A 25,673-nucleotide genomic window follows, 5' to 3' on the forward strand; every position below is an offset into this window, starting at 1 on the left:
AAATTTGGTTATAGTTAAGATTACAATTTATAGAAATTATGTTTACATTAAATTTAACTCCAATACTTATTTATACTAAGCGAAAACACAACTTATAACTTTTATTTGTTTAGAAAAATGTAACAAATTATCAATTAATTCAATTTACAGGGATTGAACTATAATCAATCTTTCCTTCCGGCCTAAGAATGAAAACCTTAATCAAATTTGGAATCTAAATTCGATTATTCGGGGTAACGCAATGACCAAATATAAATCCGAATTTGCTTAAGTGTTCAACAAAGTTTGCATGTGAAATACCAAATTTGTTTATAAATGTTTTGCATGAAAACACCAATTAGATTACTTAAAGAATATCACTAGATCCAACTTTAAATAAACAACAGTAAAAATGGAATTGTACTGAAAAGATGTTTTATTAGTTTGAATTGAAACGTCACAAGTTAACAGAGAAGAAGAAGCTTGGATAGCATTTTAACTAATTGAGTTCCGGGTTATCAATCCTTTCCTCAACTTCGTAGGCTTGTCAGACCCTGGGGCGCCTCCTACACCGTTCCTCGCTAAATCCTCAAAATAGCACTTGATAGGTCACTACATAGCATAAACTCGTCTTTGAAGAAAACTCTAACGTAAACTATAAAATATGTATCTTGTATCTAACTATTGCACAACTTGTATAGCAAGTATGTTTCTACCAAAATTATAAAACTAGAATATCCAACTTTGAATTCTGAAAATCTCCTCTATTTATAATTGTTCAAGAGGTGTGTTGAAGGGACGTATCCGTTGGTGAATTGAGTTGTTGTTTCTGTAGAGATTCTTGAAATCTCTGTTGCGGCTTAGGAAGTAAAGAGGAGTGGACAAACTGCGCGTTTCCAGTGCTACCAGACGTATGTCACGATCGAGATTTATAGAATCTCGGTCGCGACAGAGAGTTGATATTGCTTCCTTTGTTTTGTTTGATGAATCTTTAGCGCGGCCTCTGAATCTCGTATGCGTCTTTCACTGAAAACTTGATTTATTACTCATTTTTGCTCCATTTTAGCTCCTATTTGGATTTTTCCAAATAATTAATACCTTGCACACAAGTAACAAATACCAACGTAAAATCTTTCCAAAATAATATAATTAACACATTTTTCACATGAAATTGACATATTTATGCATGCTATTTTAGGTATATTTTGGGCTTATCAATCAACATTCATGATCAAAGTATTATGTTCAGTTTGGAGGGTTTGCAGCCCTTGTAACTGCTTTCGGATGGAAAAAAATCTGCTGTCTCATATTTCCTATCCCCTTCCCTATCTCCCTTTTATTTTTTGACATGTGTCAGGTACTCCTAGTCAACTTAATAAATTTTAACCTTTGTTAACCATGAGTTAACTCTAATTTAGTTAACTAAATCTTTCACTGTCTTTCTCTTTCTCTAATCTTTTGCACCGTCTTTCTCTTTCCCTTTCTGTAAACATCTTCATCCAATTGATCTTTACATAGTTCATCCTTCCATGTTTTTCTCTTTATGGATCTCATCATAAAATCTCTCTTACATTAATTGATCTCTTTCTTCTAATTTTTTTTTTCTCTTTGGATCATAAATCATTGGAATTTCATTCTGGGTTTTTCCAATTTCATTCTGGGTTTTTCCAATATGAAATTGTGTTTGATTAAGGAAGGGAATGCATGCAATCCGTTGTGGCTGAATTGGATATAGGTTTTGGTTTTTTGTTATTTTTTTTTGTTTTTTTGCTGTTTGTGAGCTTGATAGTCTGGGTCCTTAATTGTTTGTTCTGGTAATTAACGGTACTTGTTATTCATCAAAAAAAAGAAACAAATTCCAGCCCTTCAAATCTACTTTTATAAGCACAAATTAAAGTACAGACTAATATTAAACAAGAAAAAAGACACAAGAAGAAGAGAAGTAGAGAAAACTATTTGCTTATTCTCATGTATTGATGTATTGTTCAGAACAAATTTCACGGCAACTTTGGCCATGGAAGAATCATAAGGTAAAAAAAGCAACAGATAAAAGTGATTCTGGAACAGATCACGGGCAGGAAAAGGGGAAAACGAAATTTGCTGTGAAAGACATTAGGAGGAGTTCAATATTAGCAAAATTGAAAGAAGAAATACCACCAATAACAAAATTAAAAGAGAAAGAAATTGTAATTGGAAGAAACAGAAAAAGAAATTGGAAGAGGAAGAAGTCTGCTAATGGATAGAGAGAAGTTGAAGCTTGGGCATACGCTGAAGGAAGTAACTACAGTTTTAACTCAATTAAAGTTAACTCGTGTTTAATAAAAGTAAAAAGAAATTAAGCATGACACATGTCAAAAACTAAAAGGGAGACAGGGAAGGGGATAGGCAACATGGGACAGCAGATTTTTTTCCCTTTCGGATAATCTCATCTTTGTTACGAATTACTTGCTCCAAGTCCTTGGCACCCTTTGCTTCTTGTAGCATAAGTTTCTCTTGTCTTTTTGCTTCAGCCACTGCATAATGAGATTTGGCAACTTCATTCTTTAGTTCTGTCAACTTATTGCTCATATTATTTAGGTCTTTAAGATCTTTAGCAGTAATGGAGGCCTAATTAGCAATCTTCTTCTATTGCTGATGATACTTGGCAGTGGCAGCCAAATTTTTATATTGCTCAATCAACAGAGTGGTCGAAGACAAATCCTGAAAGCATAAAGTTATGGTTAGAATTCAGAAAAATGAGTGAGTAAGAAATGCGAAAGAGAAACTTACAACAACTTTGCGTGTTAAGGTTTCTCGTGCAGAATGACTTCACTAGTAACTTAGTTCACAGTCTCCGAATTCACTCTAGGAGGAAGATAATACTTTTGGTTTGCTTTCCTTCAGACCCTCTCTTTTTATACACTTTGAGCTTCTTGGCCATAGGCTCTTTTAAGTCTGTCACTTCAATAAGTCTGAGACGTTTCTCTACGAAGTATGAGTCTTCAAACAGCAGTTTTAGGTTAACTTTTGATTCATTTCTTCTAGTCTTAATGCTTCTTCGGTGACAGATATATCTGAATCAGAATAAGAAGAGTTTGTCTTACTGCCAATGATTTTACATCCAGAAGTATCGAAGATGACCTTTCTACCCTTATCATAGAGTTGAACCACACTCGATAGGTTATACTTCAGACCTCTAACTAGGGAGACATTGTCAACAGTTGGATTGGTCCCGATGGATCCACATCCTACTATCTTTCCTTTCTTGTTGTCTCTGAAACTTACATTTCCACCTCTTTTATGCTTTAGTGTGATGAATTAAGTTTCATCACCTGTCATATGCCTTGAGCATGCATTGTCAATATACCACAACTTTTACTCTTGTGCACATCTCAGGCCTACCTGCAAAACGATCAATATTTCTTAGGTACCCAAATCTATTTGGGTCCTTTAGGGTTAGTCTTAACAGGTTTCAGGTCATACTATCATAATAGCCATTCTTATGCCAACACATTTCAGTAGTGTGGCCTCTTTTTCCATGGAAGTTGCATCCAACTTCTGGTTTGGTTTTCCATCTTTTGGAAGCTTTACTTCTAGAGTATTGACGGTGGCTATTACCCTTCTGAGTTACTTGGTGACTCTAAAGTGATGTGATATCTTTTCTGAGAGTTTTGTTGTTTACTTTCTTAATCAGAACCTTGATATTCTCATCTTATCGAGAACTATCTTGTAGTATGTATCTGATACCAGCAAGTTTATCACTTTATATCTCATCACGTCTTTTATTCAGCACTTTGATCTTTTTGTTCTATTTCTTTATCAATGTATAAAGATCACAAAGTGCATTAACCATTTCTTCTCGAAGTTCATAAAAGGGACTTACCTTAATAGTCTGGCCAGGTTCTTTCTCTTCAGAAGTATTGGATGACTTAGCTATTTCAGAGGCTCCGGGTTCTTCAGTCTCAATAGCCATAAAGCATATGTTGGCGACTTCAAAGGTTTAATTCTCAGAGATGATGATTCTTCACTATCACTCTATGTGGCTACCATGGCATTCTTGTTGTGTCTCTTTTCCTTCTTGAGGTTTGGGCAGTTGGACTTTATGTGTCTTGACTAATTACATTAAAAACACATGATATGCTTAGAGGGTTCCTTTTTGAACTTGTTATCACTGTACTCTCTCTCAGGTCTATCAGACCTTATGAATGTCTTCTTGTTATAACTGTCACCCTTTTTGAACATTCATTTTATCTTTTGAGTGAACATCACCATTTCTTCATCGTTAGTGGAGCTCTCATCAGTAGAGTCAGATTTCAGCAATAGTGACTTCTACTTCATGTCTTCTAACTTTCATATGAGTTTGTCATACTTATAGGTGGCCATGTTCTTAGCTTCCTCAATAGCCGTCTTATTGGTTTGCTAACTTTTTAGAAGGCTTCTGAGGATCTTTTTCACTTGTTCTTTTTCTGAGAAAATATTTCCCAGTCTTTTCAAATCATTGATGATATTAGTGAATCTGGCATTCATATAAAAATTCCTTCACTTTCCTACATCTTGAACAGCTCATACAATCTCATGTTTTGGTTGATCTTGGACTCCTTCACCTTGCTGGTACCTTCATAAGTAACATCTAGCTTGTTCTAGATCTCTTGAGCAGTTTCACAACTTGAGATTTTATTATACTCTACAGCATATAAAGCACAATGAATCATATTGGTAGTCGGAGCATTTATTTGAAGCCTTTTTAGATCTTCTATTGTCCATTTGTCTTCTAACTTTATGACCTTTGCCCTGGCTACTATTTCAGTAGGTACATGCAAGCCTTTGATTATTGCTAACCATACACTCATGCTCTGAGTTTGGATAAAATTCTTCATTCTGTTTTTCTAGAATATGTAGTTTGATCCGAAAAACATAGGGGGTCTAGTAATAGACAAACCTTCAAGAGGATTTGTGTTGTCTCATTAATAGGCAGGTAATATGTCCTATTGGAAGCCATTAGGGTGGATCTTTAACTCAAGATAGTTATATCCTTAGTTAGAGCACTTGCTCTGATACCACTTGTTGGTCCCTCATATAACAGATTAGTTCTAAGGGGGTGAATAGAACTAATGGGTAATTTAAAACCTTTAGAAATTTTTCTCTTTTAAGTCAATTACAACACAGAGGCAATCTCAGAATCAGAGGCAACTTTAGTCTATTGAGATTGATTCTACTTTTGATACTTGAACTCAGATGACAGCTCTTTTAACATAGCTTCTAAAGATCTTTTGGATGGATGATATACGATATGCACAACATATTTAGAGTGATGAATGTGAGATAAATAGTTAGAGCATGCAATATTCAGAAGCAGTAAAAGATAATATAAAGGAACATAGTTACTCGACAGATTTATACTGGTTTGGCCTTCTGCCTACGTCCAGTCCTTATAATACCTTCTTCCGAGCTTTAATCCACTAAAGAGCTTTTTCAGAGGTTTTGCACAAACCTTTTACACAATAGACTAAGCTTGAGTGAAGTAATGTCCTTTACTACAACACTCAACTATCATACTCATTGATGCTTATAACTGAAGCAACAATAGAGCTTCTAATTTTACAATAGAAAGGTTCCGATAGGAAATTAATATGAACTAATCTCTCTCTATATGATTACACGAATATAAAATGATTTGTGTATTTGTCTCTTTGCTCTTGTTTTTCACTTTTGCAATGTATCTCCTTTAAGTTTGACAGTCAGTTGTGAAAATGAAGCTTGGACTTGGCTTTTATAGGTGGAGCATTCAAACTAGTCATTTGAATCGTAAGAGAGTCGTTGGGAAGAAGCAGCTTCTGTTCTTCTCTGGAGCTTCTGATTGTTGCACCCATATTTCCATTTAAGGAAATAGCCGTTTCTAAATTCAGAGGACTATCAACCGTTAAGAAGCATGTCCAATGATCTTCTTTTGGATTTTGAGTTCGCAGACTTGCAGACTGCGCATTTCTTTATTTGTGACGATAAAGAGAGATGGGTTTCTGACATAGTCTTGTGTCTTTTGATATTTTTCCAGATTAGGAAAGTCTTCTATTGACTTTCAGTGTGGGCTTCTGCTTCTAGGTTTTATGCTTATTTCAGTTGAGCCTTTATTTTCCCTAAGGCTTTTTGGCTAAATTGTATATATTGCTTCTAATCAATTTAGACACTTAATTAAAATTGTTAGCACATAAACATAACTAATTATTTCTGAATTTTAATACCTTAAGCGATCTAATTCCTTAAGTGTAATTTTTGTCATAATCAAAACTTCATCAAAATTGGGTTTCAGCAGAATGCACCGAATCAGCAGTTTCATATCTTGCTTAACCATCAAGTACTTAAGAGGGAATGGTCAATAAACACAACAACTTTCGATAAAACCAAACAAGACCTAAATTTATCAAATGCATAAACTACTTAGGAATTCCTTTTTGCAACTGAATAATTATGTTATGCTTCATTAAGTGTTTTACTAGCATAATAAATTAGGTGGAATATCCTATTCGCCCTTTAACCAAGACAAACTCCCATAGATAAGTCACTCGCATTACACATAAGCTCAAAAGGTAGGTCCCAATCTAGACTAACCAAAATAGATGCATGAATTAATTTTTCTTTCAAAATATTAAAAACACATAGACATTCATTAGAAAAAAAAACAAATTTTGCATCCTTAAGGAGTTGTTGAGTTAGGGGTTTAACAATCATAGAGAAGTCCTTATTAAATCTTTTGCTTAATACCTTTGCCACTCTTGAACTTGTCCCATTTTGTCGCTTAGCCTCCTTTACTTAATGGCCAACCTACTCAACTCAAAATTGTCATATATTTGGCCCCTTTTGCGCCCACATTGCATTGAGTACACCTCCTAAATCCTGATGTGAACCCTTCTTTCATTGCTTTGAAATAGACATAAAAACTTAAGGGGCATGAAGTGTTACATTTGGTGAGTTAAGGGGGCTAATAGGATGCACAAGATGAGTTGAGGGGGCTAATCAATTCTATATTGGCACATAAAAGGGCATGCAGTGTTACATTTGCTGAGTTGATGGGGCTGATGGGTTGGCCACTAAGTAGAGGGGGCCAAGTGACAAAACGAGACAATTTTAGGGGGCGACGAAGGTATTAAGCCTAAATCTTTTATAGAAACCTACATGTCCTAAAAAACTCCGAACTAATTTAACATTGCTAGGAGGAAACTTTTAAATTAACTCGGTCTTAGCCGGATCAACCTCTAACCATTTTTCGGACACCTTGTGTCCCAACACTACACAATCTTGGACTATGAATTGACTCTAAACTAAGGGCTAAATTGGTGTCTTCACAATGTTGAATCACCCAGTCCAAATTATTTAGACAACTCTTGAAAGATGAATTATCCATGAAAACTTCCATAAAATCCTTAATCATCTTTCGGAATATTGTCGTCATACACCGTTGAAAGGTGGTAGACATATTACAAAGCCCAAATGGCATCTATCTATATGCAAATGTTTCATATGGACAAGTGGACTTGGTTTTCTCTTGATCCAAAGGGTCTACTAGAATTTGCATATATTCTAAGGTACAATAAAGCTCATGCCCCTGCCATTAGTTCTAAAGTTTGGTCAAAGCATGATAATGGAAAGTGGCCTTTCTAGGTGGAGTCATTTAGTTTCCTATAATCTATACACACACATCAACCCATGATTTTCCTAGTGGGGATCAATTGCCCTTTTTCATTTTCCATTATTGTTATACTTCCTTTCTTAGGCATACATTAAATCAAAATGACTCACTAACCAATACTTGCGTCGAGGAGTTTTATGACCTCGACTTTTACTACCTTCTCCATGTTGGGATTTAGTCTCTACTGTGGTTATGTAGTAAGCTTAATCTCCTTCTCAAGAAAGATTCAATGCATGCAAAGAGAAGGACCAATCCCTTTGATGTCATGGATTTCCACCTGAATTCTCATGTATGCTTCCTCAACACCTCTAGTAATGCTTCCTCTCTTTCACATGCTAATAGAGAATGAATAAAAACTGGTAAGCTACCATGAGGGCGAAGAATAACATATTTTAAATTAGCGAGTAAAAGGGTTAAGCTCTAAGATCCGTTCTAACTTTCGAGAGGAATTCAGCAAGGAGACCCAATTTCACCTTACCTGTTTGTTCGATGCATGGACCGACTGGACCATATGATTAAAGAAGCTCTAGCATTAAAGCGTTTTAATCCCATAAAGCTTTCACGTTCTGGCCTAAAGATCAACCATCTTTTTTTTTGCAGATAGTATTCTTATTTTCCTTGAGGCAGATTTGGCTCAATTAGAAGGATTTATGATAGTACTAGATGAGTTTTGCAAGCCTTCTAGTCAGAAGATTAATATGCGTAAACATAAAATGGCAGTTTCCAAGAATGTGGCTGACAAGAAGGCTTACAACCTTAGTAACACATGTTAGATCCCTGTCATAAAATGCTTGTGTAAGTATATTGGTGTTCTTCTGCTTCACGACAGGGTCAACAATCTACTTTTGCGAAGGTAGTTGATAAAGTGAATTCAAGACCATGAGCCTAGAAACTGAACTCTTTATCTGTAGTAAGGAGGATAACGCTCAATCCGTAACTTCAACGTGTGCCAACCACGTAATGCAGACAAATTTGCTCCCCAAGGTGGACCTAGAGAAGATCAACAAATCTAACATATGGTTTGTTTGGGTTATCAATGGTGCTAATAGTAACATCAACCTGCTTAATTGGGACTCTCTTTGTAAACCGAAGAAATTTAGAGGAGTTGGTCTCTGGAAAGCAGCAAACTCAAATAATTTGTATTAATGAAGCTGCTTTGGAGAATGTGGAAGGAGCCAAAAGCTCTTTGGTTTTGAGTCCTTGAGGCAAGATACAAGAACGACATCATTTTTGGGGGTAATAGGAAAACTGCTAATTAGAGGTTGCATTTTTGGCGTAGCTTACATTCTGTTTTTGATGAACTTTTTGCAGGGTCTGGCATGAACAATTGGTGATAAGAAGTTAACTTCCTTTTGGGATGACTGTTGGAGAGGGGAATTGAAACTGAATAAGATTACAGTTGTGGAAATCGTTGAAATGCATAGGGAGTGGAGAGTAACGGACATAATTATGAATAATGTGAATTAGAACTGGGGTTTATTTAAACATTATTTTGATGATTCAATTCTATTTAGAATGAGATGTATAATGCTTGATTGGATGAAGGGTAGGGAAGGGTTAATAAAGGAAGGGTAGAGAAGGGTAGTGAAAGGTAAGGAAAGGGAAGGAAGGGGAAGGAAGGGTAATTTCTAACCCTTCCAAACCCACCAAATTGGAGGGTTGAAAATTGGATGGAATTTCTTAAAAAGAAACCCTTCAAAACCCCTCCAAACCCTTACCCTTGTAATTTTGTTGTGTTCCAAACATGGGTTTGTAGAAACCCTTACTAACCCTTCCACCTCCCAAACAAGGGTTTCTATCAACCCTTACTAACTCTTCCCTTATTAACCCCTCTAAACCCTCCATCCAATCAAAGGCTTTTGCGATATGCCCATATGGTTTCATTCGAAGAACAAAGCATTCACTTGCAAAGCAGCTTACGAGAAATTATTGACAGATAATGGGACAATGGCTATTGGCAGTAGGTTCGAGAGAATCAGGAGGCTTCAGGTATCACAAAGAAACCAGACGTTCTTATGTCTTTGTCTGCACAAGTCTATTTTGACTAATCGAGAGAGAGTAAGACGCCTCATTTCCTCGCGTCCAATATACCAGTGGTCAGTGGCGGAGCCAGAGCTCAAGGTCCGGAGGGGCTCCATTGTATGAAGTTTTTTTTTTCTTAATAACGACTTAAGGCTGTGATTCATAGTAGTCAAATCAAAATTTTCAAATTTTTGATAATATAAGAGTAAATTTGATCATAATTGGAAACATTAAGGTGCAAAACAACTCATATTCAATATAAAGTAAGGATAATGTGTAAAAATACTCCAATGTTTACACCTAAGAATAATTTTACCTCTAACGTATAAAATGATGCAATTTTACCCTTAATGTTGGTAGCCACGAGCAATTTTATCCCTAACGTTGACAAGTTTGGTCAATTGGAGAAAATATTCAATAAATTGTTTTCTCGGTCATGAATTTTGTAACTAAAAAAATACAATTAAAAATAATAAAGGAGAATGAGGTCAATAATGATTAAAAATGATATTTTTAAAGGAGAATGAGGTTTAAGGGAAAAATTAAAATGAGATTAAAAAGTGAAGAAAGGGGGATTCAAACATAGGACTACTTAAATGTAGAGATTCCTTTAATTATCACTACAACCAACTATGCAAACTTAGTTTTATGTCATACAATCACATTCTACATTATATGTACTAATTTTAACTATTTTGGAGGGGCTGTTCGGGACTGAACCACTATTCGTCAAGGGTGTTCCGGAGGGTCGGAGGGTCGGGAGACCCTCCACTACCCCCCTAGATCCGCCCCTGCCAGTGGTGTAATATGGAGGAGGAATCTATCATTGATACTCTTCGGGATTGCATAATGAGTGCGAAGACTTGGAGGGAGTTGCTTTCCCATAGTAGTTGGGGGATGTTCTTTTTCGTGCATTAGATTGGCTGCATGTCTACCTATGAGAACGAGAATCTACGTTCGGTGTTTGTAATCGATATGAAGTTTTTGCTATTACAGTTGCAAACTCATAGAAGTGGAGAAACCTAGCAATTTTCGACGATGGGAAGCAGATTCCAAGAGCGAAAAGAGAATATATAAGAAACATTGTTGAAATCAATTGGAATAACTAAGATGGCTTGGAGAAATTTCAGAATAGCAAAGGACATGAGGAAATCTTTATTAGCTGGGTGAAGCCTTCTAATGGAACATTTAAACTCAATAGTGATGGCTCACGACAAGCGGATACGAAGAGGATTATGTCTGGTGGTCTCTTCCTAGATACTATGGGTAATTGGCTAGGCGATTTCAGTCAAAACATTAGACTAGGTTCTTCGTTTGAAGTAGAATTATGGGGTTTGCGCTCCGGTCTCAAGTTGGCAATCGAGAGGCAGTACAAAGATATTATAGTAGAGTTAGACTGTTTAAAGGTAGTGAATTTCGTGAAGTCTAGTAGTAATACTCATCAACCGTCTCGTTCTATTATTTATGGGATTCAGAGCATGGTTTCTCAATTTGGGAAGATCACTATTAACCACGTCCACAAGGAGAGGAACCAATGTGCAGACTTTATGGCGTCTTTAGCTCACAAGTCCATGGTGGGAGTAACAGTTCATCATTTAGCACTAGCAAGGTTAAAGAACCTCCATTGGAAGGATTATTTAGGAGTTTCTTCGTTTAGAATTATTGCTATGTGGTGTAGTCTGGTTGAGAATTTCTACTTGTGTTTTTTTTAGTTTTTTTCCACTTAAAAAAATATTGCTAATATTTTGTGTAAAAAATTATTTTTATTGCTGTTTCTAGTTCAAGTTTTTTTGACATTTTTAAAAATAATTTAGTAGTTCATTAGAAATTACCAATTGAATCGAATTCTATTTCAATCGAAAAATAAAAAATTTAAAACAACAAATGTGAAATTCAACCGTACAAAATGTTATAATTGCATCTTGAAATATATTGGGACAATTTTTATTATTCTTATTACAAAAGATGGGTAAATTACACCCATAGCCACTGAACTTTACTATTTTAATACTTTGGTCATTGAACTTCAATTCTTAACGGTATGACTATTGAACTTTACACTTTTAACATCGATTGTCACTCAATGCCTTAAAATGACGTTGACCGTATGAATATAAATAATTCAAAAAATTAATAATATTCTAAGGAATTTTAATCCTTGAAAATTTTCATTTTGAGATCGTTTGTGTGTTGTTTGGTTGAGAGAGAGTGAATTTTTAGAGAGATAAAGTTTCAAAAAAGATGATTTGGAAAATAAAAAATGCCGTTCTATGGCAAATGTCGTTCTGAACAACTTTAATTCTTAAATATTTTTATTTTGAGGTCATTAATGGTTATTTTGAAGAGTTAATTAAAGTTGATTGACCACCGGTGTTAAAAAGTGTAAAATTTAATGGCCATACAGAATTGAAGTTCAGTAATCACAGTGTTAAAAGATTGAGTACTTAATTGACTTTACGTGAAAAGTTTAGGGTGTAATTTGCACTTTGGCTATTAAACTTTCTCGGGTAGGCTAGGCTCCTGAGTTCGATCTCTCTCTCTCAACAGCACGAACTTTTCAGTCTTCCCCCATAAACCAGCGAAACCACGGTCCCGGCTGGACCCCGACCCAACATCACCATTTCACCATTCGTAGTATAACTGCCCGATCTGATTTGTGCCGGAAACACTTGTGAATTGTCTTAGATTCACGTTGATAACTAGTAGATGATGGATCAGAAGCAGAAGATGCGGTTTTAAGTGTTGATGTAGAAAATTCGAGAAAATCCTTCAATTATAGCATCAAACTAGCAGCATTCCCAGTTCTTAGTTGCAATGGATAAATCCAGCGCATTGGATTATATCAATCAGATGTTCCCTACAGGTTACTCTCTCTTCCTTTGTCATTTGCAGCCTCAGTTCTTTATGTGATTTACATTTCTTGTTTCTTCTTTTTCTCCTTTCTCTTGTTTTTGGAATATGAATGTTTTTCTGTGTTCAGTAGATCAGTCTGTTTCTTGAGTATTTGTTGCATTAGCTGTATTTTGCTTAGGAAGTCTTTTGAATGAATTGGATTACTGATTAAAATGTCTTTAGTATATAAAATAATTTGAAGACTGGAGTAGGTTCTGAAATTATGAAATGCAATCTCTGTCAGTTGAAACTCTTGCTTTTTAGTCCCTTTCTAAACCTCAAATACTTCTGTACCAAGTGAACTTGGGTTTGAAATATAAGCATAGCCAATTTAGGTTCTGTTTTTTTGAGATGTCACAGTCATATGCCTGTTAGTGTTGTCTGTGATGAATTCGATTTTCTCTGCCATCATTTCTTTGTTCTGACATAAAGCCTGTCTGTCTTGAGATATTATGACACCTTGATTCTTAAACATTATATGCTTTCTTTGATTTATAGATAAAAGACTATGCTTAGACTAGCATATCTGAGGCTTATAGGATATAAACATTCAGAATATAGTCTTTTGAACTGAAATTTGAGTGAGAGAAACAGAAAACAAATCCATATTAGGGCCTTAAAGGGTTAAAGTAACATCAATAGCTGGGTACACTGTGTTGGAGTTCTAATAGGCATTCTTTCAGATTTTATGATTTCTCTCTCTAGTTTGCAACTAAAAAATATTGGCTTTATTGTATTTTCATGTCCTTTTTAGATTTTCAAAGAAGAAATAGTAATTTACATATATTTATTGAGAGTGTCTTTGCTTTAATCAGCCTTGTGCCTTTTTGTTATTGGGGCTTACTACAATTCTGTTCTTGAATTTGTTAAGATATCAGTTGTTTTGGAATTGGGATTTTTTTTTATATCAGAAGTTCTTACTGGTAATGGAGCAGTAAATTTAAAAAAAATGTAATGTCCACAAGAAATTAGGCAATTTTTAAGTCTAAAATACAGTTCATAAGTGATGGAGTAGAGTTCATTATGTGCAACGGTAGAATGTACTGCAAACAATTTTTGAGCTTTCTGGTGAGATGAAGTAGTTTATTTTTTATGGCTAGCTAAATTATTCATTACTAGATATCTTTTCAGTTTTATAAAGCTAATTGTTTTGTGCTACTCTGAACTATGGATGATCTCCAGAGGCATCTTTATCTGGTGTTGAGCCACTTATGCAAAAGATACACAGTGAGATTCGCCGTGTTGATGCAGGAATACTTGCTGCTGTTCGACAACAGGTTATAATCTTTTTTTTATCACCTCGTAGTATGTTGTCTTACATCATTTTACTCATTGTAGAAAGGAGCTATTTGGACATGTTAAAAAAGAATATGGGTTCTTTGTTATGGTGTTAATAGCATACAGCAATCTTATTTCTCCCTTGAAATGTGTTCTTCCCAAGTATATGTATTTACTTGTGGGAAATTTTCAAATATTTGTTGCAGATTTCTCTTGGATAATAGAACTTTGTATAACTAAAAGAATATCCCCTTTTTTCTCCATGCAACTTTTCCTAAATTGATAGATTACCTTGGTAAATTATATGGCACCTTTTCTCTGTATGGGGGTGGGATTATTTTTGAAGTCCACTAATTTTTTTCTTCTGCTCTTTCATGCAGTAGCATTTTCCGGTTTTTAGTGTTTTCCATATATAGTTATTAAAGGCGCATGGCGCACTAAGGCGCAAGGGGTCCTGGAGCCATGGCGCATGGCGCATGGCGATGGCGCGCGCCATAGTGAGACAAGGCGCACTTAAAAAAATAAAAATTATAAAAATATAAAACTAACATAAAACTAAATCATGAAAATATCTTAAGCATAAATAAATTTTAAAATGCAAAATAAATCCCATATTAGAAAACTTTAAAGTTGAATACTAATTCCTAAGTTCTACTCCTAATCAAAACTCTACAAATCCATCACTCCTCATCATCACTATCACACTCCTCATCTAAGGCATCATCAAACTATTGATCATCAAAGTTGAATTCCCTTTGGCTTCTTTGTTTCTGTTGTTTGAATCCGTTTAATGTGTTTTCTTTCTAGTAAACTTCTTCCTCTTTTAATGACTCTGTCTCTTACTCTTCAAATGACTCTGTCTCTTCCTCTTCAAAGAGTCTCTTCGTCTTCTACTTAGTTTAAAACCTATAATCTCTCTCCTTTTTAATACTTTTTGTTAATATAACATGTGTTCCATTCCAGATATATAAAGTAACTACCAAAAAACTGCCCATAACTGCCTCTAACTGCCAAGGCGCGCCTTGGTGCGCCTTTGGCAACTGCATTTGGCGCAAAATGGCTCGCCAGGCGCGCGCCATGGCGATTGCGCCTCGCCATGGGGCTGCCATGGCACCAAGGCCTGCGCCTGGTGCGCCATGCGCCATAGGCGCGCCTTTAATAACTAATAGAAACTGGCACACTTTGAGTTCTAGCAATATGTGCTGAATCCGTTCTATCTATCCAAGTTTCTTAGAGCTGTCAATAGAAAACAATTCCAAGAAATCTATTTGTCTTTTCTACAACCAAACATTCTTCATTTTAGGTAAACGAGAGTTTTTAAATAGATGAAGCATACATGAAGCTCCTCAAAATTACTAAGCTTGTTGTGTGGGGCTTAGCAAGCATTCTTGTTGCTACAACTATTTCCATTCAGAGCTCTAACAGTTAAGTATTCAGGATGAATTCCTCTTTATCATTCAAAGAGCATCTCCCTAAGGTTTTCTATCGACTGGGAAGTTGTTTTGAGGCAGTAGAAAGTGCTTGTTACATGTACTATTAAACCCTTCAATGCATCTACACCCAATTTATCATTAAGTATTTGATGGCTTTGGCATTTCAGAGCAATTCCAGAACCAAGGCTAAAGAAGATCTTGCTGCTGCTACTCATGCTGTAGAGGTGAGCATGTGAAATAAATTCTCTCTCTCTCTCTCTCTCTCTCTTCTTTTCTTTTCTTTTTTCAATCAAGTTAACTAATTGCTCTTGTGAAAAATTTGCTAATCTTAAGCCTTGAGTTTTGTCAGCATCTATGAAGCACCGATACTTCTAAGAGGTCAACGTATGCATATCCGATACTCCGAGGACGGGGATACGTACGGGATACGGCTAGGAAGTATCCTTTTTTTCTTTTTCTTTTTTAATGCGGGGATACGCCGGGGATACGCCGGGGATACTTTTCATAATAAATTAGTTAAATTGTAGGGGTTTAAAAAAAAAAAAACTTAAAGAATATAAGGATTATATAACAAATTAAACGAAGTAATATCAACCCACCACCCATTAACAAATTAAAAAACTTTAAAAATATAAGGATTATATGACTTATTAGTTAATATTATAGATGTTATTTGTGGTTTTATAATGACTTATGAGTTATTTGTGGGTTTATAATGACTTTATGAATGTGATTTGTGATTTGTATATTTACCTTTTAAATTTTTCATTACAAATGATATATATATTATTAATTATAGATAAAATTTGCCGTATCCCCGCCGTACCCGTATCTCATATTTTTTAGAAATGCCGTTTGCCGTACGCGTACGCGTACCCGTACCCGTATCGGTGCTGCATAGGTCTTCATGAATTGTTAAGAGTTCATCTCACTGTTTCTACCTCTTGAAATATTTGTTTCCATGGGTTATTCTTAGTGCGCACATTTTGTTTTATTGGTAGGAACTCATGTACAAGATACGAGAAATAAAAACCAAAGCTGAGCAGAGTGAGACAATGGTCCAGGAAATATGCCGGGACATAAAAAAGTTGGACTTTGCAAAGAAGCACATAACAACTACTATTACAGCTCTGCATCGTCTTACCATGTTGGGTTAGCCAGTTGCTTTCACTTATTGCTTGGATTGTGTTATTTCTAGTTTTTACTTAAATATAGAAAGCTGGACATCAATTTTTTATAGTTGACTATTCCAAGCTTGGAATCAAGATACTGTAGTGGATTGATACGAGATGAATTCTTATAGTTAAGATATGGGATCTGGTATAATGGAGAACTAAAACCATTGTATAACCAAATGCCAAAGATTTGTTTTTATATCAGTTCTGTTTTTGGTTTTTGATTGACCTTGTTTAATTATAGAAAATTTTATCTTTGAAAATTGCGTTGGTGAAAGGCTGGAAGACGTTCTGCGCTTTCATTGTTTTATAGCTACCTTATTCTCTTTTCAAAATATTATAAAAAAAAGTAGCATTATTAATAATCTATGCTGAAAACAAACAGGCCTCAACATTGATGGGTTTATTCATTATGCATGTCAAGGGTATAGCACTTTCTGAGTTCTGTTCTACAAATTGAATGTGTTTCGTAATTGTAATGCCATTTTATTGAAGTTTCTAAACCTTCGTGCTGGAATCCTGTTTCTGTTATACTTCATGTAACTGCTTATAAATGTGGGGGAGGTATATGTTTTACGTGGAAACATATGCCACTTGGAAACAATGATGACTGTAGGGGAAGTTATTGTATCAATTTTTAACAATGTTGCAAAGTTTCATAGCATCCTTATAATAGGAAAATCATTTTTATCAAATTAATGTCTATGGATCCTATTGGAAGTAAACAAAATTTTGTAATCAATCCAATTTCGTGGTGTTTCAACGCTTATCTTCCACTGACAATGACAAACAACTTCATTGTAGCCTCTTTGTTTTTGCTGATGTTGAATAAACTAGGAGGTGAAATTTATGATTGATGATAGTTGATAACCACATTAAGGTCTTGCTAAAACTGCATCCATTTTCATGTTCCACAAGGGAAACAATTTATTGCATACACTAATGGGAGAGTGGTTCAGGCATCGGATTGCTTTCGGTATTTAGGATCTATTATCCAAATAGATGGAGAAGTAGATGGAGATGTTGCTCATAGGATTAAATCTGGTTAGGCGAAGTGGAAGAGTGCTACGGGTTTCCTTTGTGACCCCGGCATGCCTAATAGATTGAAGGGAAAATTCTACCGCACGGCCCGCACTGTTATATGAACACTGTCACATCCATAAGATGTCGGTGGCGGAGATGCGTATGTTGAGATGGATGTGTGGTCATACGAGAAAGGATCGGGTGAGTAATGAAATAATTAGGACAAGAGTAGGGGTTACATCTATTGAGAATAAAATGAGGGAAAACCGACTAAGGTGGTTTGGCCATGTAAAACGAAGAGCGCTTGATGCGCCGGTTAGGAGGACTGAAGAGTGGCAAAGGGATGTAGTGGTGAGGGGTAGGGGAAGACCTAAGCAAACTTGGAGGAGGGTGATCGAGAGCGATATGAGTTTATTGGGGATTGAGGAAAATATGGTAGTGGATAGGACAGAGTGGAGGGGGAGAATTTGTGTCGCTGATCCGACTTGATTTCACGGTTTTATATGATGGTTCATGTTAGCCGACCCCGAATCATTTCGGGACTAAGGCTTTGTTGTTGTTGTTGTTGTTGTTGTACTAATCCTATCTATCTTTCGATGTATAGATCTATTCAATGCAACCTATTTAGTATGGCTGAATATCCATATATTTCACTACCTTGTCCATCAGTTACAAACCTATACCTTCTGAATCCTTATACTCTCTCTTGACTCTTTTGTGAATTCTCATGTGCACTTATCAAGAAGAACTGATTGAAATATATATTTTCGTGAAGGAGAAAACTATTGTATCTATCTCAAATGAACTTAGAACATGAACATTGGAAAAAAGGAGGCTCAAAACAACTGTTCTCAACAATCATCTCTTTTGGTCCTGGAAACTGTTACTCAGACTGAAAAACATTAGAAACCAAATAGCAACCGTTTCAGAGGAGGAATTTAAACTTGTCTATAAGTAGGTGATATTCAATTGATGCACCTTTTAAGCAGTAGATACTCAATTCACCTTATTCCTATCATAACTGCAAGATTATTGATGTCTGCTTTTACTAACCAAAATAGTGGCTTGTTAGATTCACTAACTTCTAAGCTGATTCAGCCTCAGAGCGAAGTAAATTTAACCTAGAATTCACAATTTTCTCTATTTCTGGTTTGAATTCATCTAGCCAAATGTTGTAAAAAGTTTATTTGATGTTTTAGACATAGCAATAATTGATTTTTTTTTGTCCATTCTTAATCTGTAATTGCTTCAGTTTCCTCTTTGTGATATTTCAAGTGTACATCTACATTAGTGCCTCCATTGATTATTGTGCATGGTAATTATTTATTCATTGAAGTTTTGTTATTAGCATTTGAATTGCATCAGGACCATCTTTTCTGTAGTTGCCGTTTTAACAGTCCAGCCTAGAATCTCAAGCTTATGATTTTTATATTGTTTCCTTATCGGATATTTCTATATTTCAATTTCATAACAATATGCCAATTTTGTTCTGTGGTAGTTTCTGCCGTTGAGCAGCTTCAGTTGATGGCTTCTAAACGACAATATAAGGAAGCGGCTGCTCAATTGGAGGTACTTCATTGGATTAAAAATTATTTTGATGATTATTATCGCATGATTTCATACTCCATGTGGCTTGGATATACCTTTTTATTTGTGGTGCATTCAGTTCGAACGTGGAAGATAATTGTATCCGTGCTCTGGTTTCCCCTTCTGTTTTAAATCTTATGTTGTCCATGAACATTTGATTGTTTAAGAGCTTGAATAAACAGCATATTGCCAGTTTACACTCTTTTCTTCCATTTCCTAAGAAAATGATATTCGGGAGGTGCCTTATGTCCTCGGATTGTTCAGTGTCATTTGATCTAGATATATGATAATATAGAGTATACGATGTGATGATTTTATGGACTACTAAAAGAATGTGCCTAAGAATTTTATACTTCTCGAGGTGTACTTCTAACATGTGATGTCTACATTCAGTCTCATTTGTGTATATCTAGTTACTGATCTGAGGAGACTAGAGGTTTGGAGATTTTTTTTGTTTAATATATGTGATTCATAGGGTTACTGTGTTACAAGGGATTGACATTTTCATAAGGAAGAGCAGAAACATGAATATTGACATCTTCGTAGTATAGGATCTTCCAATGCTTGATATGGCATTTTAATAATTCTAATTCATGTTTTATTCCAGGCAGTCAACCAGTTATGTAGTCATTTTGAGGCCTATAGAGATATACCAAAGATTACAGAGCTGAGAGAGAAGTTTAAGAACATTAAACAAATACTCAAGTCTCATGTATTTTCTGATTTCTCAAGGTATATCTTTTGTTCATAATAATCACTTTGTTTCCAAAATGAGCAATTAATTTTTTTTTTGATTCATTAAAATGAGCAATTATTTTGTGTTCATTCTTAGTAAAGATTATTTGTTTTCTTATGAACTCTTCATTTTCTCTATTTTTTGTAGTAGAATAGATATATATGTGATACTTATTGATAGTTTGTGGATTTGAGAGAGAAGTTCTGTCTATGGTGAGTAGTTCAGTGCCCACAATAAGCAAATATTGATAGCTTGAAAGCCCTACTTTTTATAATTCATTGACTTTGATATGTTAATAAGATGAGTAGCATCTGGGATGTTATCTGTAAATCATTAAAATTCCTGGGTTTTTATGACAAACTTGTAAGTGTTTTTCTCTGTTATAGTAGCTACCTTCCATCTGTTTTATTTACCTATGTATGCTTTCAGCTTTATATTTGATAATGTGGAAGTCTTAGAAACAATTAAATCAAATCTTTGCTTTATATGAAGTGAAATTGGTTACAGGATGTTTTTTCAGATTATTTTTGTTATTCTCTGCCTGATTTTGTGTGTTGCCTATGAAGTCTGTAGAAAGTGAGTCGTTCACTTGAGTTTTCATGAAAACAATGTAGGAAGGAAAGAACCTGAGGGGTATGCCTTTAATTGCAAGCTTTGATTATCCATCTTGTCTGTTGGTTTGTTGGGTTCAATAGATAAAAGATGCTTTGAAGATATTCTCAGTTAAAGCTGCACATCTTTCCAACAAATCTTTGTAAATAAGTGATATAACTAAGTTTTTTTTTGTTTCTTTTCTTTTCCACAAACATTTTATACAGCTTAGGTACTGGCAAAGAAACAGAAGAAACTAATTTACTGCAGCACTTAACTGATGCATGCTTGGTTGTTGATGCATTGGAACCATCTGTAAGGGAAGAGTTGGTGAATAATTTTTGCAGCAGGGAGCTTACTTCATACAAACAAATCTTTGAAGGAGCTGGTTTGTCATATTTCCTTTATTTATCTATTTTTTAGTCTGTAGGATTTGAACACGTGAACTTCCTCCTGAAATATCAGTATCTTATCTGTAATAGAGCTAGCTAAGCTGGACAAAACTGAACGAAGATATGCATGGATCAAGAGGCGAATAAGGACAAATGAGGAGATATGGAAGATCTTTCCTCCTTCCTGGCATGTACCTTATCGGCTTTGCATCCAATTCTGTAAGAAAACAAGGTATGCTGTTTGCTGCTCTAATGTTAAATCTCAATAGTTTTTAACAGTTATGTGAAACTATTTGGATAACAGATTAACTTAAAGAGTATTCGTATTACATTAAAGATTCAAGAATTAGTGAGAATGGTCCTTTTCTTTTCTTGGAAGGAAATATCCTGTTGATAAGTGGATCCAGATGCAAATTCTGTAGGAAATCAATATGCATATGATACAAGAATCTAATTCTAAATGCCTATGAGGTTTTTCAAAGAGTGTCCCTACTCCCTACTCAAAATCCAGATGCTAATGATTAGGGATGGATGGAAATGTTGGATTGAGATACAACATGACCCTCACTTCACTAGAGTGAAATAAGAGGGTTTCAGTATGCATATTGTTATCAGAGCTGAGCATGACTCTTTCTAGATTGAGATTCTAGAATTTGTTTTCTTCCCTTGTGAGCATAATTTTTCTGGGTTTGAGAGCTGCCCTTGCGAGCAGAAATTTTCTGGGTTTCAGTGTGCCCCAGTGAGCAGCCCAGTTGGAACCAATTTCAGTCTGCCATTGTGAGCAGACTGTTTGGATCTAGGGTTCCAAGTCTCCGTTCATCTCAACGGATTGTCGCCATTCCTCTTCCCGCTGCCGTCGCCTCTCTGTTCCTGTCCTGTTTGTGCGGTTAGTTTTCCGGTGAATCTCCTTTTGTGCAATGATGTTGTTGCTGGCAGCCTCTTGCGCGTTGCTTCAAACTGAGTTTTGCTTGTCCGTTTCCGACGAAGCTTAACGTTTCTTTGTCGTCTCTCCTGTCAGATTTGTTCTTCTAGGTTGCATCTCCCGATTATGTTTTATATTCCAAAGTATCTTGAGTTTCTTGTTTTGAGTTGTATTGTCTTTAAGACTATGTTATACGTATCTATAGCAAGTTGAGTATGATTAAAATCCATGCTTCAGCTTGAGAAGGAGTGTTAGAGAATAACTATTTGTATATTGTAATTAATGTATAGTCTGCCCAATTAATGTAAAGTCTGCCCAAGACTGCTTGAAGGGTAGAGTTGTCTCCTAGGATAAGAAAATGTAGAAACACCATTACATAGAAATTACATGGTATCAGAGTTAAGGTCAAGGTTCTGATTTTTTTTTTTTTTTTTTTCTTTTTTCTGTGAAGATTTCAATATTTTCTGGGTAGTATTTCCCAGGGTTCCATTTCTGTTAAGAGCTTCGGTCTCTTGAATACTCACTGTTGGGACGTCAGTTTATCTCACCACCCTTTGCCTTTTTCTTACTGTATCGGTTTGCGTTGTAGGTTTTAGAGTGTTTTCTCTTTTATGATTTTAAGTGTGATGTTCTAAAAGAAAAAAAAAACAAAAAAAAAACTCATCCGTTTTGTACTGTTTTTTCTTTAAAGAAAAAAAAAATGGAGAAAAGAAAAGAAAAAGAAAAAGAAAGAAATTACCTTACCATTTAATTAGTTTAATGGCAGAAGGGAGTGCAAAGAAAATTGTCACTGAACTCACATTGGGCTCCTCTACGGATAGAAAATTACTTGGGAACCAAAACTATACTCGGTGGCAATAGACTATTCGTCAACAGTGTTGACTTAGAAGACCATTTGACGGGTCATCTGCCACCTAAAACAAATGCTAATGTTCGTAAGAAATGGTTAATGGAAGATTATAAATTGTTTAATAAAATTCAAACTCGATCCCACCGTTGATGATGTCGTGACTCATTGTGAGGCTCTAAGGAATTATGGGAATATCTGGAGTTTCTGTATGCTAACAAAAAGGATATGTCTCATCTTCATATTACTATTAAAGATTTATCGTGCAGAACAAAAAAAGCAATCTCTTCAGCAATATTACACTAAAGTGAAACAGGCATACGAGGAAGAGAACAATATGTTTCCAATTGTGTCTGATGTGAAACAAATGCAAGCACAAAAGGAGCGTGTTGTTGTTCAGTGTTTTTTGGCCGGTTTAGGTCCGGAGTATGATGTGGCTCGTACATAGCTGTTGACTAGTGGGACACTCTCGTCTTTTGCGGAAGTCTATTCTCGTTTACTTAACGTTTGTAAAGATGGCGTAATGATTTCTAGTACGTTGTCTTTTGACACAGCATTGGTCAAGGTCGTAGAGGTGGAGACAATACTCAATTTAGTGGCAACTGTAGCTCCCTCCATACTTGTTATCACTATGGGGGAGAAGGGCATATTGAGAAAAAATTGTTGGAAATTGCATGATAAATTGCGCCAATACATGGGCCAGAATGCTCCCTTGAGATATGCAAATATGGCAACTCAAGGTGGCATCGTACCAACCCCGTCCCTTGTCACCATTTCTGTAGTTGAGTATGCTCGGTTTTAGCAACTTTCTGCGACTTATGATGCCGAACAACCATCAACCTCAACTTCCGCTTTGGCATGGTAACACAGGTATCCTTTCTTCTTTTCAACATCTTGCCAATTTTCCATCTGTTATGTTAGCCGATGGTTCGGTTGCTTTTGGACAAGGGATAACTCACCCAACATCTACTATTCCTTTATCATCTGTTTTATGCTTACCCAATTTTCCAAGACTCTTAATTGTTGTGTTATTTTTTTTATCTTACCTATTGTCTTTTTTAGGATCTTGGGACGAAGCAAATTATTGGTAAAGGGAAACTAGTGAATGGATTGCATGTACTTGATTTAACTCATCGGCAGGTGCTACGATCCATTGCTTGCATGAACTCATCCCTTTTACGACTTCACTATCAATTTGGTCACCCATCTTTTCTTGTTTTGCGAAAGTTATGTCCTAGTCTTCCGCGTGATTCTATTATGAAATGTGAAGCTTGTCAATTTGCTAAGCATCATAGAGTTTCGTATCCTCTGCGAATCAATAAACGTGTCTTCTTTTTGTTTAGTGCACACTGATGTATGGCGTCCGTGTTCTGTAGTGTCCAAACTTGGTTTTCGTTATTTTGTAACCTTTGTTGATGACTACTCTCGTGTTACTTGGCTCTATCCTCTGAAGTATTGTTCAGAATTTTTTACTATCTTTTGTGCCTTTCATGCTGAGATTCGCACGCAATTTAATAAACCTATTTGTATTTTGCGAAGTGATAATTTAAAAGAATATGTATATAGTACTTTCCAGTTATATCTTTCTCAACATGGTATTATTCATCAAATTTCTTGCATCGTTACCCCTCAAAGCACAGTTGTTTCATATGCAGGTTCCCAAAGTTTTTTTGGACAGATGCAGTCTCTACTGCTTGTTTTCTCATCATCCGTAACTTCTTTTTCCCTTGTCTTCTTTATTTCCTCTTGCACCCCATGTTTTTGGGTGTACTTGTTTTGTTCAAGACATGCGGCCGCAAGTCTCCAAACATGATCCCAAATCAATCAAGTATATTTTTGTGGGTTATTCTCGGACTAAAAAAGGGTATCGTTGCTACTCTCCTTTGGGTCATTATTTATTGTCTATTGATGTCACATTTTTTTAAAACACTTCTTTCTATAATCTTGAATCAACTCCTTCTGTTACTATATCGAGTCCTTTTAACGATGATTATCTTGTTTATAGTGTAAGTGAGCATGTGGTTTTCGTTCCTTCTCGCCCATTGTCCGTCAAGTTTATTCTTGGTGCCTACGTCCCTCAAGTGCTGCAACTCCCAGTGCTCCAGTTGCCAGAGTTCCCTTCATGTTTCGTCTTCAGATCCTTCCACATCTTCAGATCCGAGCCCTGACCTTCCTATTGCCCTCCGAAAAGGTACCCACCAATGCACTTACCCAATATCTTCATTTGTATGTTATGATGCGTTATCACCTTCCTCAAAATCTTTTGTAGCCTCCTTAGATTTTGTTGCTATTCGTTCCTCCCTCTCTGAAGCACCGAATCATCCTAGATGGCGAAAAGCAATGCAAGAAGAAATGTATGCCCTTGAACAAAATCATACTTAGGATCTTGTGTCTCTTTCGACTTAGAAGCATGCTATTGGGTGCAAATGGGTGTTCAATGTCAAATTCAACATGGATGTTTCTTTTGCTCGGCTGAAAGCTCGCTTGGTTGCAAAGGGTTATGCTCAGACTTATGGCATCTACTATTTAAGGACATTTTCCCCTGTTGCCAAACTCTCCTCCGTTCGCTTGTTTGTTTCTTTGGCTGCTACTTACAACTGGCCGCTTTATCAACTTGATGGCAAGAATGCCTTTTTGAATGATGATTTACGTGGGAAGTTTATATGGATCAACCTCTTGGTTTTGTTGCTTAGGGGGAGTCCAGGAAAGTTTGCAAGCTAAGCAGGTCCTTGTATGGCTTGAAGCAATCTCCTCGTGCCTGGTTTGGGCGATTAGTGCTGTCGTACAAGAATTTGGTCTTTGTCGAAGTGCCTATGAACATTCTGTGCTCTACTCATCATCCAGTACTGGTAGTGTATGTTGATGATATTGTAGTTACTAGGAATGATGAGACTTGATATTAGGAAACTGAAAGATTTCCTTGGTACTTGTTTTCAGAAAAAGGACCTAGGACAATTGAAATATTTCTTAGAGATTGAAGTTTTTCATAAAGGGATTTGTCTCACTCAGAGAAAACACTGCCTAGGATTGATTGAGGCAAAGACTTGTGATGCACCTATGATACCAAATGAGAAGTTAAAGACTGACGATGGAGATTTACTTCCAAATCCTGAAAAATATAGACGAATCGTTG

At 35.8% G+C, this 25,673-nt stretch overlaps 1 protein-coding gene across 2 annotated transcripts in view; it reads left to right on the forward strand.

The window, feature by feature from the left end:
* Window positions 1-12,181: 12,181 nt before the first annotated feature.
* The window catches only part of LOC136202265 (vacuolar protein sorting-associated protein 53 A), a 33,383-nt gene continuing 19,891 nt past the window's right edge, over window positions 12,182-25,673 (forward strand). The window contains exons 1-8 of one of the 2 annotated variants that reach the window (XM_065992783.1): window positions 12,182-12,527; window positions 13,739-13,833; window positions 15,435-15,491; window positions 16,269-16,419; window positions 18,964-19,034; window positions 19,660-19,784; window positions 20,607-20,767; window positions 20,862-21,003. In XM_065992783.1, the coding sequence (XP_065848855.1) occupies window positions 12,479-12,527; window positions 13,739-13,833; window positions 15,435-15,491; window positions 16,269-16,419; window positions 18,964-19,034; window positions 19,660-19,784; window positions 20,607-20,767; window positions 20,862-21,003 (851 nt within the window). In that variant the 5' untranslated portion in view covers window positions 12,182-12,478. The remainder of the gene's footprint in view (window positions 12,528-13,738; window positions 13,834-15,434; window positions 15,492-16,268; window positions 16,420-18,963; window positions 19,035-19,659; window positions 19,785-20,606; window positions 20,768-20,861; window positions 21,004-25,673) is intronic. The other variant, XM_065992788.1, reaches the window with a different exon arrangement.

Source organism: Euphorbia lathyris, chromosome 1 (genome assembly GCF_963576675.1).
Source record: "Euphorbia lathyris chromosome 1, ddEupLath1.1, whole genome shotgun sequence".
Taxonomy (NCBI): Eukaryota; Viridiplantae; Streptophyta; class Magnoliopsida; order Malpighiales; family Euphorbiaceae; genus Euphorbia; species Euphorbia lathyris.